This window comes from Solanum dulcamara, chromosome 4, assembly GCF_947179165.1.
Source record: "Solanum dulcamara chromosome 4, daSolDulc1.2, whole genome shotgun sequence".
Taxonomy (NCBI): domain Eukaryota; kingdom Viridiplantae; phylum Streptophyta; class Magnoliopsida; order Solanales; family Solanaceae; genus Solanum; species Solanum dulcamara.
Window position 1 is genome coordinate 10411244 of NC_077240.1, and position 16560 is coordinate 10427803.

Below are 16560 nucleotides of genomic sequence, written 5' to 3' on the forward strand. Positions count from 1 at the left end.
TGTTTTCAAAGACAAGGCAAATTGAGTATTTATTAAAGCAATGAAATCCTTCAACACTACAATGACTTCACTTTTAGAACTGATCAAGCATATCCATGTATACCTGTTATGATCATCTACTATCACAAAATAGTTCTTTTTATCATGAGTAGGCTTGCTATATGGACCCCATACATCAACATGACTTAATTCAAAGAGTCTAGATATATTACTGCTACTGACAGGGAACTTCAATCTACATTGCTTTGCTAAAGGACATATCTCACAATTATGTTGGACACTCTTGTTTGATAAGTGCTTTAATGAATGAATATGTTGTAATACTCCATGTGGTGGATGTCCTAGCCTCAAGTGCCATAGCTTTGCATCTGCATTTTCATTCGCAGCAACTACTGTATTTATTGTGGACTTTATTGATTCCTTTAGTATGTACAGACCTTCCTTCTTCCTACCAATCCCCAATACCTTGCCATTGAAGAGTCCCTGAAATACACAGAAATCAGGGAAGAATGAAACTGATCAAGAAAGTTCCTTAGTTAGCTTAGAGACTGACAGTAGATTGAACTTGAAGTCTGGAACATATAGGACATTCTTAAGTTCATTGCCTTCTAAGATGGTTGTGGTTCCTGTGCCACTGATATCACATCTGTTACCTGTTGGGACTTGTACACCACTAGAATCACCATCTTTTAATCTTCTAATGGTATTTAGTAAAACTTTATTAGGTGTTATATGATGAGTAGCTCCGCTATCAACTATCCACTCGTAAACCTTACTAGCTTTGGAGAGCAAGGAGATGATACCTGATATATTAGCAGTACAATCTGATGTTCCTGTTTTATCTATTTTGTCAACTAGATTCTGATACTGAGTTGGTGATATATATGTTGATGACATCTAATTCTCCATGTATCTTCCAGTATTGATAAAATCATCAGCATTCTTTGTGAGATGTGCATTTGCAGGTTTGAAATTATGCTTAAAATCACCTGCAACCTTCCTTTTACTTTTGAAATATGGTGGATAGCCAACCAACCTATAACAATCGGCTTTAAAATGATCTTTGAACCCACAATGATCACAAATTGTACCAGGTGATACAAATTTCTTAGCCTTTGATTTGTATTCCTGAGATTTATCTGCTAGAAGTGTCAATGCATCCCTTGTTTTATCTATAACTCCCAGTGCTCTTTGGTTTTCTTCTTGTGCAGCCACAACATATGCCTCATTCACAGTTACTATAGGCTTTCTAGCTAAAATGCTGCTTCTAATGTTCCAAAAACTTTCATTCATTCCCATCAGAAATTGAAGTAATCTCTGAGACTTCAGATGCTCCACATAGGGAGCTGAACTTTCACAATTACATCCAGGTGATGGAATCATCACATCTAATTCTGACCACAGATCTTTCAATTTCGAGTAATATGAAGTAATAGAGTCAGTACCTTATTTCAAAGATGCAATTTCAGACCATAGATGATAAGTCCTTATGAGATCTGACCTGTCAAACCTCTCTTCAAAATCTGTCCACACTTTCTTCGCATTTGAAGCATACATGATTCCTGGCAATAGCTCACTTGTAACAGTGCTTGCAATCCAAGATAACACTATTGCATTGCATTTTTCCCATTGTTCCTCTAACACTCCTTTGTAATCTTCTTTTGCACATGATCCAGTAACGAATCCAAGCTTCCCTTTCCCTCTGAGAGCTAACTTCATCGATCGACTCCATAATGCATAATTTTCTGGTCCTGTCAGTTTAGTTGAAATAAGAACAACTCCAGGCGTATCAGATGCCTGGAGATAAAGAGGATGATTATGATTTAATTTCGTTACTTCATTTTCTGCCATTGATGCTCGACTGTAGGAGCTGTTCAGAGCTTCACAACATCAACTTCTGATTTTCTTTTCTCTTCTTCTTCGCAGATCGATCAGTCCTTCATGATCGCTGCTCTGATACCATGTTAGAATTTGTCATGAAATTTCATAGAACAAGCTAAGTTACATTGATTCTAGATAGAGTTTGATTAGAGAAGAAGAAAAGATAGTTTATTTATTCAAAAAATGTGAGTTGCTGTTAAGTACTATTTATACAATTCAATCTACAAGTTATTGTAACAACTTGCTCTAACTAACTTTGCTCCAACTAACCCCTACTAACATATTCACTCCTAACAATGTGAGTTGAGTGTCTAGTTAGTTATAACTAACTATTTTCAGTTAATGTCCAGCTGGACTATACATTTCTGTGGGCATTAATATATCCACACAAATGGACTTGTTCCTAATTTTGATAAGAACAGTGTTTTTTTGTCACAAATGACAGCACACTTGATTTTGATAAGAGTAAAATTAAGCACGAGGGGAAATGTTCCCAATAATATGATCTTAAACGACTTTTTAAATTTCTTTAAATTATTTTTCTATTTGTCGTGAGAAATATCACTAAATGGTTGAAAAAAACTCATATACATTAGTTATCATCGCTTTGCAGACTTAATATTTAATAAATAAAAATTACTCATAGTTACTCAAAAACTATGATTTTTTATTTGTTTTTGTCCTTTTTTACAGAAAAATACAGCCATCCTAGCTGGGGTTCTGAACGTGGGGATTTTAGTGACAACTCTATTGTCGGCGCAGTTCCTTCTACATGGAGAGATGAGAATCAGCGTTATTGGTTTCTTGTCCACAGGTTTAAACATCATCATGTACAGCTCCCCTCTTGGTGATAAGGTAATTCATTTTTGCCTCTTTCCCCAAAATAATTCTTCAAGCATCATAAGCAATGTGAATTGTACTATATGTTTTATACATAAATTATGGTCTAAACGAATTACTCCTTTTGTTTCAAGTTATGTCACGCTTTTTATTTTTCGAAAGTCAAATAATTTATAAAGCCAAAGAAAAATAATTAAAAACTAATTCAGTTTTATGTGGGCTACCTTTTAACCTAAGTCACTCTTGCAACATTTTTTGTTTTTTCAGAAAACAGTGGTGAGAACCAAGAGTGTTGAGTATATGCCATTTCTTCTCTCATTTTTCTTTTTCTTAAACGGTGGCGTTTGGATATTGTACGCCGTGCTTGTGAGTGACTGGTTTCTTGGAGTAAGTCCTCTCTTATATTCCTCATCAAAATATCTATTTTATTCATTAGTAGAAAATTTTGATGATGATATATATATATATATATATATATATATATATATATATATATATATTCTGCTAAGTCCTTGTCACGTTTCGATCTACACTACAAGCAATCAACGTAATCCTGTTAATAATTAATTATTTGGAATAAGGAACACGAAGAAAATTTTTTAATTCAAAATGATCATATATATATATACACAATCAATTTATATAATTATATATATTTATGACTATTTGACATTTAGGCCAGTTGTAATTAAAAAAACGAAGATTTCTCTTTTCAGCTACCACAAATTGGATTTATCATAATTTGGTCTATATTATTTGTAATTACAAGTACTTAATCTTATTTACACACGTATGCACGATAGATTTCACACAATTTTTTTAGTCTTACGTACACAGGTGTGCACAATGTTTCTTTTACACATTGATCTTTTTTCAGATACAACAGTATTAAAGTAGTTACTAGTTCTATTATATATTGTTACAATTTGGTATCATAAAAGAAGGAGTTTACGTTCAATCAATCAACAACGCGTTAAACACAAATATATCTGAATAGATGTATGTATGAATAACCTAATTAAGTTAAATAACTATCTTTTAATTAATGCGATTTCACAACAGGTACCAAATGGAACGGGAGGGTTTCTTGGAGCAGTGCAGCTGGTTATATATGCAATTTACCGGAAATCTAATTCATCAAAGCAAATTGTCGAAGATTTAGAGGAAGGAGACCAAACGGAACGCTTGCTTCCACCTTCTTCCATCCCAACTCAAGAGTAAACACATACACACAATATTCATTTTAATCTGCTGTGAGTATTTTTGTGGGATACCATTTTTCTTCTTCTTTGAATGTAACATATGTACTATTTCATTTTGTCTAAATTGCATCGAAATTTTGTTTGTATGATTTATCAAAAAATATTGACCTATATTTACTCTAATTATTCTAATTAAATATTGTGATAATTACTTATATCCTTCGTTTCGCTTTTTGCCAAAAGTGGCCTCGCTATTAGTCCAGTAATGTCGTTAAAACAAGGATAAATTAGCCGAGTTGACAAATATTACTAGTGTATTATTTAATATAGATATAGTTTCACATAATTATGAATCGCGATTACAGTTTAATGAAATTTGTTATTATACAAATTTGCGAGCTCATATACACAAATCTGGAAATGAATTTAGGGGCTCATATACAAATCTTTAGAACAACTTTGTATTTTCTTTTGTATTTGTATATTTCAGATTCATATACAAATCTGTAGGGGCTCATATATAAATTTCTAAAGTAAATTTGTATTTGTATATACAATTTAATTGAAAGCTCAATTTGTATAATGTAGCGAGATATACAAATGGAAAAGCCTAATTTGTATAATGCAACGAGATATACATATGAAAAAACCCAATTTGTATAATGCAGCGAGATATATAAACGAAAATTGTCATAACAACTAAAATTATAGTATGAAACGTAATTAGGCAAACTATCGCTAAGAAGCCTAATTATATTTTAAGTCTTTGCTATTTTTAAAAATTCCTCTTAAAACAATGTTTTCGATCTACCCTAACAGCTGCTCTAGCTCGGATTTAAGAACCTACACAATATTAATGACTATATATTGCTAATTTTGGAGTAAAATAGTGTATTTGTTATGTGTAAACTTGGTGAAATTATTATGTTTTTTTAAAATTAATTTTATTTAAAGACAACACGTAATATTTCCCAACAGTGTTGATTACGTAAAATACAAGAGTTGATGAGTTTGTGATATCAAGTACTAACGATCATATATATGATAAATGATTAGTCTTTTACACTACGTGATTTAGGTAAGTTTTTTTTTTTTTACACTATTAAATTATTCAAAAGATAAATATTTATTCGCAAGTCTTTTTAAAACGTGGTCGTAAAATTTAAATAATATATATCTTTGATAAAAAAAAATATTTTATGCAACCAGATCACTTTTGTTTGTTATTAACGAGTTATAGTCAATTTGTAAAGCTAGAAGTGCTCAAAGGGGTTCAAAGAGGCTCGAGCAGATAGAGTAAAAAGACATTTACCCTTTCAGTATGATAAAATCAAACAAGGAACTTGCATATTTTCATTTCACAAGATAAAAAATAGCCACAAAAATATTTTTTAATGGTGACCATTAATTGATCGCGAGATTTTTTTTCCAAACAAATTCGTTTTTCACGAGAAAGATATATTTTGTATATGTCCATGGCGATCTAATTATAGTTGTCATTGAAATGTTATTTTTCATGATAACTGTAACGATTGTCAGTAAAATAATAACTTTTTATGATCCCGTTTCTTATCGTGCCTTAAAGATATTTGCATATGTACTTCATCTCTTTCAATTTGTTTGGTTTGATTCATAGTACTAAGGTATTAATTAATGCTCAAAGTGAATTCAGACAAATAATTTTTAAAAATAATATTACCTATTTGCAAAGTGCAAACTATACAAAAAATACTATATTTAATTAGTCACAATAATTAACAATTCAAAACAGTACAACACTAACTTATACATGTACAATACAACAATGCAACCGATCAAAAGAATGTTAGTATTAGAAATTATTAAAGATAATGTGTATCTCATGGTCAAAATAAATAAAATAAAATCACATAGTCTGAGATAGTACTTTATACATTTAAAAATGTATATTTACTAAATTCTTTTGTTTTTATGAGGTGTTCAAATTTTAATGGACATAGAGTTTTTAGATATTTATGCTAGTAAAAGAGATAATATTTAGAAGAATTAATCAAGATAAATACAAGTTATCCCAAATGCTACGAGTCATAAAAGAATTACTTTTTCTTTGCTATTAAGTGATTAGAAAATCCCCCCTGTTGGTTAAACAACCAGGAACATATTTCTACTTCCCATTGGTGCATAATGTAAGTCAACTAGCCAATTCATATCAAATCATAAAAAATACTATGGTACCATATATTCTTTAGATATCTCTCTCTCACACACACATTTGTTCTGCTAGCTAGGTGCTCGTCTTCCTAAAGGGTCAAGATGGAAAATCTTCCTTTCATCATTGGAGTCATAGGTATTATTACTATTTCATCTTAAATCATTCACAGCACTTTGAGATTTATTTTTTTGCCAAGAAAGAATCATTTGGGATTAATACAAATGTTCTTTATTTTATTTTATTTTTTGCTGAATTTTGCTTCTTTAATTTTTTGGTAGGCAACATCTTTTCAGGTCTCGTGTTTCTTTCCCCAGTGTAAGTAATTTACAAGACAAAGAATATTCAACTTATGAGTATTCTTTACTTAAAGTTGTTAATTCTTTATGTTTTATGGCTCTGGTCCCTAATTAATTTGTACAATAAACTTTTTTTAATTTGTAAAAAATGTGCAGAGGGACATTCAATAGAATAGTAAAGAATGGATCAACAGAGGATTTTGATAGCCTTCCCTACATTTGTACATTGCTTAATTCATCTTTGTGGACTTATTATGGAATTATTAAGCCAGGCAGCTACCTTGTCTCTACCGTCAATGGCTTTGGTGTCATCGTTGAGACTATCTACATTGCCTCGTTCCTCCAGTTTGCTCATCCAAAAATGAGAGTGAGTAATCTTGCATTACGGGCTTTACTAAAATTTAAGGTTTATAAGTTTAAAATTTTAGTCCTTTGGCTCTAAATTAATAATTCGTACATATTACAAGAATTTTTTCTAAGGAAAAACAAAAATTTCAGCCAAAACTATTGGGTGCTATACCAAACATGCTTCTGATTCTCTAGTTCCGTCCGTAATACATTTGGAATTTATGTGAAACATATCCAACTTGACAGATCTATATGTTCAAGTGATTTTATAATTTTTTTTTTCTTTCTAAAGATGCACTTTGACTAGAGAATGATTAATTTTGAGTTTATTTTTGGAAAATTGATATACCTTTTTTTTGGGTACAAAACAAATGCAAAAATTTGGATTACGTTTTAAATGAGTTGTTTAATTTGGGCAAAAACTTATTCTCTAAGTTTACAGATCACACATCATGTGTTTCCACATAAACTCTATGCAGTTAATGATACATCAATTAATATGCATTTTCACCTTATCAAGAATACTCCCTCCGTCCAGCAATTATTGTCCATTATTGATTTTGTACCATTTTTAAAAAATTATGAATAGAAGGGTAATTTTATCATATCACCCTTTGAATATAATAAAAACAATGTCTTGAAAAATGTAATAGGAAAATGACTACTAATTAATGATAGGAATAAATTATGAACTAAGTATAAATTATCTCTTGATTTCATAAATTAGAAACATATTGTTAGACCTATAATTTTAGTATAGTGGAAAAACAAAAATGGATAGAGATAGTAATAAATTTTTGTAGTTTGATGTGAACCCTCAATATGAGTAAGTATTTACCCTGCTTTTGTTAGTTTAATAATTTGGAACGTTTGTTTGGAGCTATTTTAGGCTCTCATGAAGGTGACATTACGAATTCTAAATATTAGAACCGACACTACACATATGTGGTCGTTAGTAATAATAATTAGTAACCAGTATATGTTCCAAGTCAAAAATAATTAAAGTTTATTGAAGGAGAAGATTTTGTGGCAACAGAAAAATATTTTGAAGTTCTTTCCAATGTGCTATAATTAGGCTACTAAAGGCTGTCGGTTCTGTTCATTATTTGTGTCCATACAAACTGAAGATTGTAATTCTGCACCAGGCATAACCGACAAAATTTTCATAAAGAAAAATAATTTATACATGAATATATTTTTGGAAAACTTTATACGCTCCACAAAAGATCACAAGTGGATTATTAGATAGAAATATAATAAATTTAGAAGAATGGTAAGAACATGACTAACCTTATTTCATTGGAAAAATCGATTGAAGAAAGTCAATATTTTCTAATCTTGATAGTGCTCTAATTTGTGTAGTTCGAAAAGAAAAGAAGCTTTATATCAGAATTAAGGACCACATTCTTATGTACTCCCTCCATTAAAAAACAAATGGTCTCCTTTCCTTTTTAATATGTTTAAAAAAATAATTTTGTTTTGATAAAATTTTAATTTTAATTTTTCACATGACATATTTAAAATAATAAAATTAAAAAATATTTTAATATATTTGACATAACTTTAATTTAAGATCACAAGTTGAAAAAGTCTATTTTAAACTATAAAAAAAGTCTCAACAATTCACTTAACATGTATTAGACAACTAGAGGCAGTAGATCATACCATGGGCTTCTTTAATAATAACATATCTATAAATAAATATATTCATATGTGAGTCCATAAAATAAAATATTACTAATATATCTCAGTTACAACTCCATGAAATACAAGATAGTTAAGACAAGAAAGAAGATATTTTTAAAAAATTAATTGGTACCTTGTATTAGTAGTTCTTATAATAGGCTACTATCAAGAAAATAAACGAAGAGGAACTACAAAATACTCGTCTATATATAGTAGTAAGTTAATGGTCGTGCCACTGTTTATCAGCAGTGTGTTTGTATTATTTTTACTTTTATCACTTTTAACATATTAAAAAAAGATAATTTTTTTTTTCATGTTTTAGCCTTAGCATTAAATACTATTTTTCAAATAATTTTTCAAGACTTAATATTCCCTCTATTTCATATTAACTGAATTTGTGAGATAATGCACACATATTAAGAAAAACATTTAAGGATATAATTTGAACTATACTTTTCACTTACTTTGAAGTAATGTGATTTTTCTCCTAGAAAATATAAAACTTCAATAAATAAAAGGGCAAATATGGAAAAAAATTCAAACATCCATTTTGAACTCTGAACAATTCAATTATTTTTAATAATAAAAAATCTCTCAAAAATTCAATTAATATGGAATACAGGGAGTACTAAACATTAGTTAATAGGGATAGTGTGCTAAAATATTTATATCAATAATTGTTTTCTTAATGAATGTGCCAAATTAAACAGTGACAAATAAAAATGAACGGAGAGAGTAATATTCGTAACGACTATACTATATATACAAACTGATGTCTTTTTTTTATATTTTTTTTTTACAGAATAAGACAGCCAACCTAGTTGGGGTTCTAAATGTGGGCATTTTAGGAACAACTCTATTATTGGGGCAGTTATTTTTACATGGTCAAATGAGAATTAACGTTATTGGTTTCCTTACCGCAGGTCTAACCATCATCATGTACAGCTCCCCTTTTGGTGTTGTGGTAATTAGCCTCTTTAATTTCTCCAAATTAATTCTTCTAATTTTATTAAGCATCATAAACAATGTGAAATAACTATGTACGTTTTACCTAAGTACAGACATACAACGACATATTCAGAATTTAAATGTGTAATGATTTAAGTTGGGAAATAATTAATTACTTAAAGGTATATCTAATTTCATTTTTTTTTGGATGACTAATATTTTTGCAGAAAACCGTGGTGACAACGAAGAGTGTTGAGTATATGCCATTTTTCCTATCATTTTTCCTTTTCATAAATGGTGGCGTTTGGACTTTGTACGCCGTGCTTGTCAGTGACTGGTTTGTTGGAGTAAGTTTTCTGTCAATATAATACTCACTCATCATTTATTAGTAGACAAAAAATCTGATAATATATTTTGCAATTTAATTATCATCACGTTTCTGCACGACAAGTAATTAATGTAGGCATTTTATCTGAAAACGTTACATTTTTATGGGCTGGGATCAGCTTTATTATCATAGGAAGCTAATTTCTCAATAAAAGTACTATATATGTCATGATCGACTTGACATTGGTAAAATGTCACCTTTAATCTTCATTATGTTCAATAGAGTCAAAGAGTATTATATTACTCTCAAACCTAACAAGATAGTTACCACTTATTATTAATCTAACTAGTGAAGGATTATAAATGAATCATTTTTTTTTTACTTTCATCGGAAATTAGGAATAGAAGGACTTTTCATAGGATCCATTTAATTATAACATGATTTATCACTACTTTAGTGACTTTAACGGCTTTGCCAAGTTACACGAGATTCTCAAATACTATTCTGTTTTCTCATGTTAGTAATGCACAATTAATAGTCAAATTAGATGATTTTCGTCCTAATTAATTTTTATTACTAAATTAACTATATATATATATAATGCAATATTGTCACAATAGGTATCAAATGGGACGGGATGGTTTCTGGGAGCAGTGCAGCTGGTTATATACGTCATTTACCGGAACCCTAATTATTCATCAAAACAAGTCGTCGAAGATTTAGAAGACCAAACGGCATGCCTGCTGCCACCTTCTTCCAGCTCACAAACTCAAGAGTAAAAACATAAGGTCAAATGGTGAATAGGGTAATTATTTTATGTTGAAGCAAAGAGAAGATGAATAACTCTATTCTATTGATAGCTGTTACATGAAATGAATTGATGTTGTCAAGAATTTGGAAACATGAATACTTGTATGTCATTAAATTCTTCATTTTAAATTGCTTTGAATTTTAGTGTCACCGTGGCCGCCTAATTAAGGTTGGTATCTTTTTGAGATAACATTTTTCTTATTTACTTCGAAGAATGAAGGTACGTAACATGTATTAATTACTATATTTCATTTGCTCTAATATTATCTGGAACTTTTTCTTGATATATTTCAAAAAGATGGACCCATGTACGTACACATTTGACCTGAAGTAACTCAAAAATATGTATCTTAATAATCAGGTGTCGGACACCATCTATACAAAATCAATATTTACCATATATATAATTACATTTAATAATATTTAATGTTATGCTGCTTCAAAATCAACTCTAAATTGATAGGAATGAAGTTAAAAATTTGAAAATGAAATTACAAACTTCAGATATAAGAGTTTGAAGTTGCACTTTAGGCCAGACTTAGAGGGTATTTGCATTGACTTATTTTAAGTACATAGTTTTTGACTTTTAAGTTCTTTTTTATTTTTGGTATTGTTTGGAACAAACAGAAAGTGTTTTAAGCACTTACTTTTAGACCAAAATAAGTTAAAAGCAAAAATGTGAATATGAGATATATTACCAATTTATTGCTTTTAGCTTATAAGATACTTTAAAAAAAATCAATCTAAACAATCCCTTAAAATTTAATTTGCATCCATAGTTTTTAAAATTTGTCACGATTTTTCATTTACGTACCTTATTAAGGAAATGACTTATTAGACACTTGATACATGGACATAATGTGTCTATTGAACGCAATCAGCCAACAACAAAAAATGCATGAACATCACCCACTGCTGAGTTGTCATCATTGACCAATTAGAAAGCAAATCCACACTAAAATTAAGAAGGAAAAAAAAGAAGACACCATGAAAATAAGTACGTCTTCGTCCACTTTACTCTACTTTTTCTTGTGTGAAGCTCCGGATGATTTCATTGCAGGGAGCTTTGTCCAACGTGTTATATAAAATAGTAAATTTGACCGCACTTCCGCAGTCTTGATCAATCTTATTAAATTTATGAATTATTATTTATATAATATTCAAAGTTATAAATCTTTTAAAATTAATATTGTATTTAAAATTTTATGTTTCAACTATATATATGTATATCTAATATACATTCATTATATGTATAAAATATTTGATTTCATTTATTTATATGATAGTCACAACTTTAGTTTTTTTAACAAATCCCCTTTCAAATATATAAATAAAAAGATAAGTGGAAGACAAAGTAAAAAGGCAAAATGTAAATACGATATTTTTTATTTGTTTCTTTTAGCATTCATTTTCCTCCTTTTCTATTTTTTTAAAGAAAATTCTATTACTTTCATCCTCCGACAAATTATATATTTATTTTAAATCGTTTGTGGCTAAAATTTGTAAGTAAATGTAGAAACTTACTGCTTCCTCTCTAATTCACTTAAAAATATCTCCCCACCCACTGTACCATTATGTTTAAATATATTTTCTCCTTGTCACATGCATGGTTAGTACTGAGTGAGAAATGTAATAAACTAATTTAATATTATAATGTAAACTTTGCTTAGTACTTAGTTATGAAAAAATAAATTAGAATATTTGAGTGACAATAAAAAATGTGAAAATTCAATCGTCACTATGCAATAAAGTTTGTTCTTTCACATGATAATTTTTTTTTAAAAAAATAGCAGTACTATTTACTAAAATCAGTAAACTTTGCATTCATTTATTTATATTTATATTTATATATAATATAGAAGATACAATTTATCTTTATCAGGTAAGAAGCTAAACTCTGCATCCATCATAGTCTTGGCCTTCTGTGCAGTGAAATGCCTTTAATTTCTCACTTCAACCCCTGAATCTTGTTATGAATTAAAGTTTAATTTATTTAAAAAGACGGCGTCATTGAGTATTTGATAATTCAACAAATCTTATTAAATCACGCTATGCTCCTTCAGTTCTTCGTTATCCTTAAAATATACACATCGTTCATTCTACTAAATATCATACATTTTTAGAGAATAAAGATTTTGTGAAATTTGTGTGTACGACTTGTAAGGAGATTTTTCATATTTCTGGAGATTCATTCTATTATTTGAGGTAAAAACATTCAACAAAAAAACAAAAACAAAGCCACAAGACCTTTTTTACTGTTGATGAAGTGAACCTTAATTCCTTGATAACACATCTTTTCTTGTTTTACGAACTTTTCTTATACATTTACATTAATTTATTATAGTGTGTTAGATATTACTGAATCCATAACTAATTAACAAAAGAAAATATATGCAATTGGATAGAAGATAAGATATGGGAGGTGTACCTGCAAACTTCCATGATGAGAAGATTCAAGAAAATCAATTAGACACATTACCAAACTTCGGTACATGTCATTGATATTCAAAATGATGCATTCTCAAGATTACCACAAATAAAATTGCTTTGCAACATAATTAGAAAATATGAATTTATATGATTACTTCATAGGAAAATATCATAAGGTGTTATAAATTTACACAATAATTTTTTGGAGATTATGAACATGAAGGGTGTTGGAGTTACATATAATAAGTAGAAATTATGGAAATAATAGATGTGAGTTATGACTTATGAGGGTTTAAACTAAAATAACATTATGAAAAGAATAAAAAATAATAACAAAATAAATGTGAAATAATCTCATTTTTATTAATGACATAATTGAGGTAAAATGAGATGTAATTAATAGGATAAACATTTAGGTGTTGAATTTGCACTATTAAACAGGAGGAGGAAAAAACGGTGGTACTGGGAGTAGCCAAAACAAAAAATAATGAAAAAGTAATAATATTCTTTTATTAGTATATTATAAATGATCATTACAATCACAAATAATGACAATGACTATTGCACTATCTAAACTGAACATTTTAGATGGATATTTAAGAGAATGTAATTAAGAAATGATTTTTAGATTTTATAACAAATCATATAAACCAATAAAAATTAAGAAAAAATATTAAAAATTTGAGAAAAAAGATAAATGCTATTTTTGGGTTTAGAAGCATGCCGCACACCTCTCCTAAGTATGTATATTAGAAAACCTAAAAATTACACATATAGATAGATAGATTGATTGTAAATAAATAAAATAATAAAGAGAAAAATCTTTAATTTTTTTTTAATCATTTTATAATTAGAAGAAGTTCCAAAAAAGGAGAAAAAAGAAAAATAAATTTATTAAGAGTGGAAATTAGAGAGATGTGAGTTATTAATAGTTATTCATTGGCATGTGAAGAGTTTTAGTTGTAATTATTTCTCCATTAATAAAATATTTATTTTTAATAAATTAAGTAATTTATTTTAATAAAAAAATAATTAATTTAAATAAAAAAAAGGTTAAAAAAAAGAGAAAAAAGATAAATATGAATGGAGGTCATAAAAAAGTGTCACATCACCTCCTCTATGATTCTCCTATATATATATAAACATGTGTAGGAGCCACATACAAATTAAAAGAGCAAGTAATAATGTAATAAGTGTTGGGTATATAGTAAGAATAAATGGGAAATGGAGGAAAGATGAAAGGAGGGAATATTAAGAGTTCTCTTGTGCTTTAGTAAGAAACAATACTCCCTCGGTGGAAAGAAAAGTTCACGTGTTTAAATAAGAAAACACTTTTACTACTTAATAAATCATCGCCGTTATCGCTCGGCTTTGGCTTTGACTTTGACTTTAGATTTGGAAAATGATCGAGAGATTATTTTTTGGATAAAGTTTTCACACAATCGATACACTGGTGAGTATAATCGTTCTATCGTAAGAGGATATATTCTGTTAACCTCGAGTGCTTGAGGGGAATAATTTCCTTAAAGACGCACTGTGCTTTCAGTGGGCTCGATTTTCTTCTTGTTATACTGTTTCCTGTTTCTCTTACATATTTTGTTTTAATGACTAGTTTTAAATTCTGGTTTAGAAAAATTTGCAAGAAACTTTGTTGTTTATTATTTCTACAAAAAAAAAAATTATTCAACAAAAGTTTTTTGTTACACAAAAGCTTGTGTTCTACAAAATTTTTTGTTATACAAAAGTTTTGTTCTACAAAAGTTTTTGTTGCACAATTTTTTTTGTTCTAAGTGGTTTCTGATACAAATTGGTCAACAATAGGCAGGGTCGGAGCCACCAGCTGGGTGGGATATATGTGAGTTATTTGTGTAACAATATGGGTATACATGAGTCACTTTAATAACGATGAGCATATCAACTCTAAATAACAAAGTTGAGGGGTATATTAGACCCTTGACACAACCTGAGACTCAATTTCGATCTGAGGGGCAGAGCTACGTGAAGTTGAGGGGGTTCACCCGAACCTCCTCGACGAAAATTACATTGTATATATAATGTCAATTTCTGATCTTATAAGTATATATATTAAAATGGACCCCCTCAAATCTAAAGAAATGAATGGCTCAATGGCTAAGGGGTTCATTCTTTACCATAAAGCTCCAGGTTATTTTTGTTTTTCATTGTTTTTCTCTCTATACTATTTATTTTTCTTAATTTGTCTTTGTTTAAATTTATTAGATACATTTTTGATAATTTTTGTGTTTTATTTTTCTTATTTATATTGCTCATTTTGCTTCTATATAACTCTCTTTCCATGTACTAACTAGTAGAAACTCTTTTAAAAAATGATGAATTATTATTAAATTTGAATTGAGTTAGAAAAAATAGTATATAAAATAAAGTAAATTAAAATTAATCGAATGAAGAAATTTAAAAGTCGTGAATATTCTTTTAACAAAATCTGTTTAATTGATTTTTTTTCTTAATTTTATAGTATTTCTTTCTTATTTTTTTTTCAATTCGATTCTAAAAAATGAAAACTAAACTAAACTTATTTGATTTATTATTCATTTGTCTTTTTTACAGATGATTAACCTAGTAAATTGAATGAAATGAACTAAAAAAATTGACGATGTCATTTATTTATTTTCTGAATATACATTATAATATTAGTAACTCAGTTCTTACACCTTATTAAAGAATCTTAGTAATTTTTAAAGTAACATATGATTAAATGGATACTAATTCAGAATTTTAAAAAAGTTCAAACTAAGGTAGAACAGTACAAAAAAAACCCTGAAGAAATATAAAAAAGCTATGGAGCAATGTAAATGTAGGAAGAGCCTAAACGCGGCATGATAAGACAAGTTAAATTTAGCGAGTTAAAATTGCTATTTCCCTCCTATCCTGATTTATTTTTCATCTTGTGGTTTTCACGTGTTTACTTCTTTATACTTTGAACCCCTTCACGGAAGGTTTGGCTCCACCATTGTCCGACCCCACTAGTGAAACAGGCCAGCAATAAAATTTGACAGCAATCCATCAAATTATGGCAATGGGTTCCTTTGCAATGATTTAACTCCATCATGGTTTGAGAAAAATAATTATGTGAGTTAAATTAGTTGAACCACAATACAAAAATAACCACGCCTATTTTTTCATGGCAACTGCTAATTATTGATGTCACAAATATCATTTCAGTAAAATTTTGTTTTTCACGAAAAGGAGATATTTAGTATATATTCATGGAGATCCAATTATATAATAGCCATTAAATTGTTATTTTCAATAACAACTGTAATGATCCCCACAAACAATAACTTTTTTTTTTTTTTTAACTCAGGTGTTATCCCCAACCCCTTGCTCATTGGTCCATGTATCCCACTCCCACCACCCTCGTACTGCCACACTCACCCCATATTATTTTGTTACTCCCTGTCTCATATTAATTATCATTTTATTAAAATACTTGTCTCAAAATAATTATTAATTTAAATAATTAAAAAATAATTAATTATTTTTTTCTAATTTTGTTCTTAGCATTAATTATTTTAAAATTAAGATGTGCGTCAATAGATAAGGATTAAAAAATTAATAAAG

At 28.9% G+C, this 16560-nt stretch overlaps 2 protein-coding genes across 2 annotated transcripts; both read left to right on the forward strand.

Moving 5' to 3' along the window:
* Positions 1-2319: 2319 nt before the first annotated feature.
* On the forward strand, positions 2320-3942 carry LOC129883977 (bidirectional sugar transporter SWEET17-like). The gene is made up of 4 exons (XM_055958372.1): positions 2320-2346; positions 2575-2736; positions 2989-3108; positions 3784-3942. Exons 1-4 carry the CDS (start codon positions 2320-2322, stop codon positions 3940-3942), a joined length of 468 nt encoding a protein of 155 aa, XP_055814347.1.
* A 2132-nt stretch (positions 3943-6074) lies between these two features.
* On the forward strand, positions 6075-10676 carry LOC129884659 (bidirectional sugar transporter SWEET17-like). Its single transcript, XM_055958947.1, has 6 exons — positions 6075-6249; positions 6393-6429; positions 6567-6777; positions 9247-9408; positions 9620-9739; positions 10341-10676. The coding sequence occupies exons 1-6, from the start codon at positions 6216-6218 to the stop codon at positions 10497-10499; spliced, it is 723 nt and encodes a 240-aa protein (XP_055814922.1). The 5' UTR covers positions 6075-6215; the 3' UTR covers positions 10500-10676.
* Positions 10677-16560: the final 5884 nt, after the last annotated feature.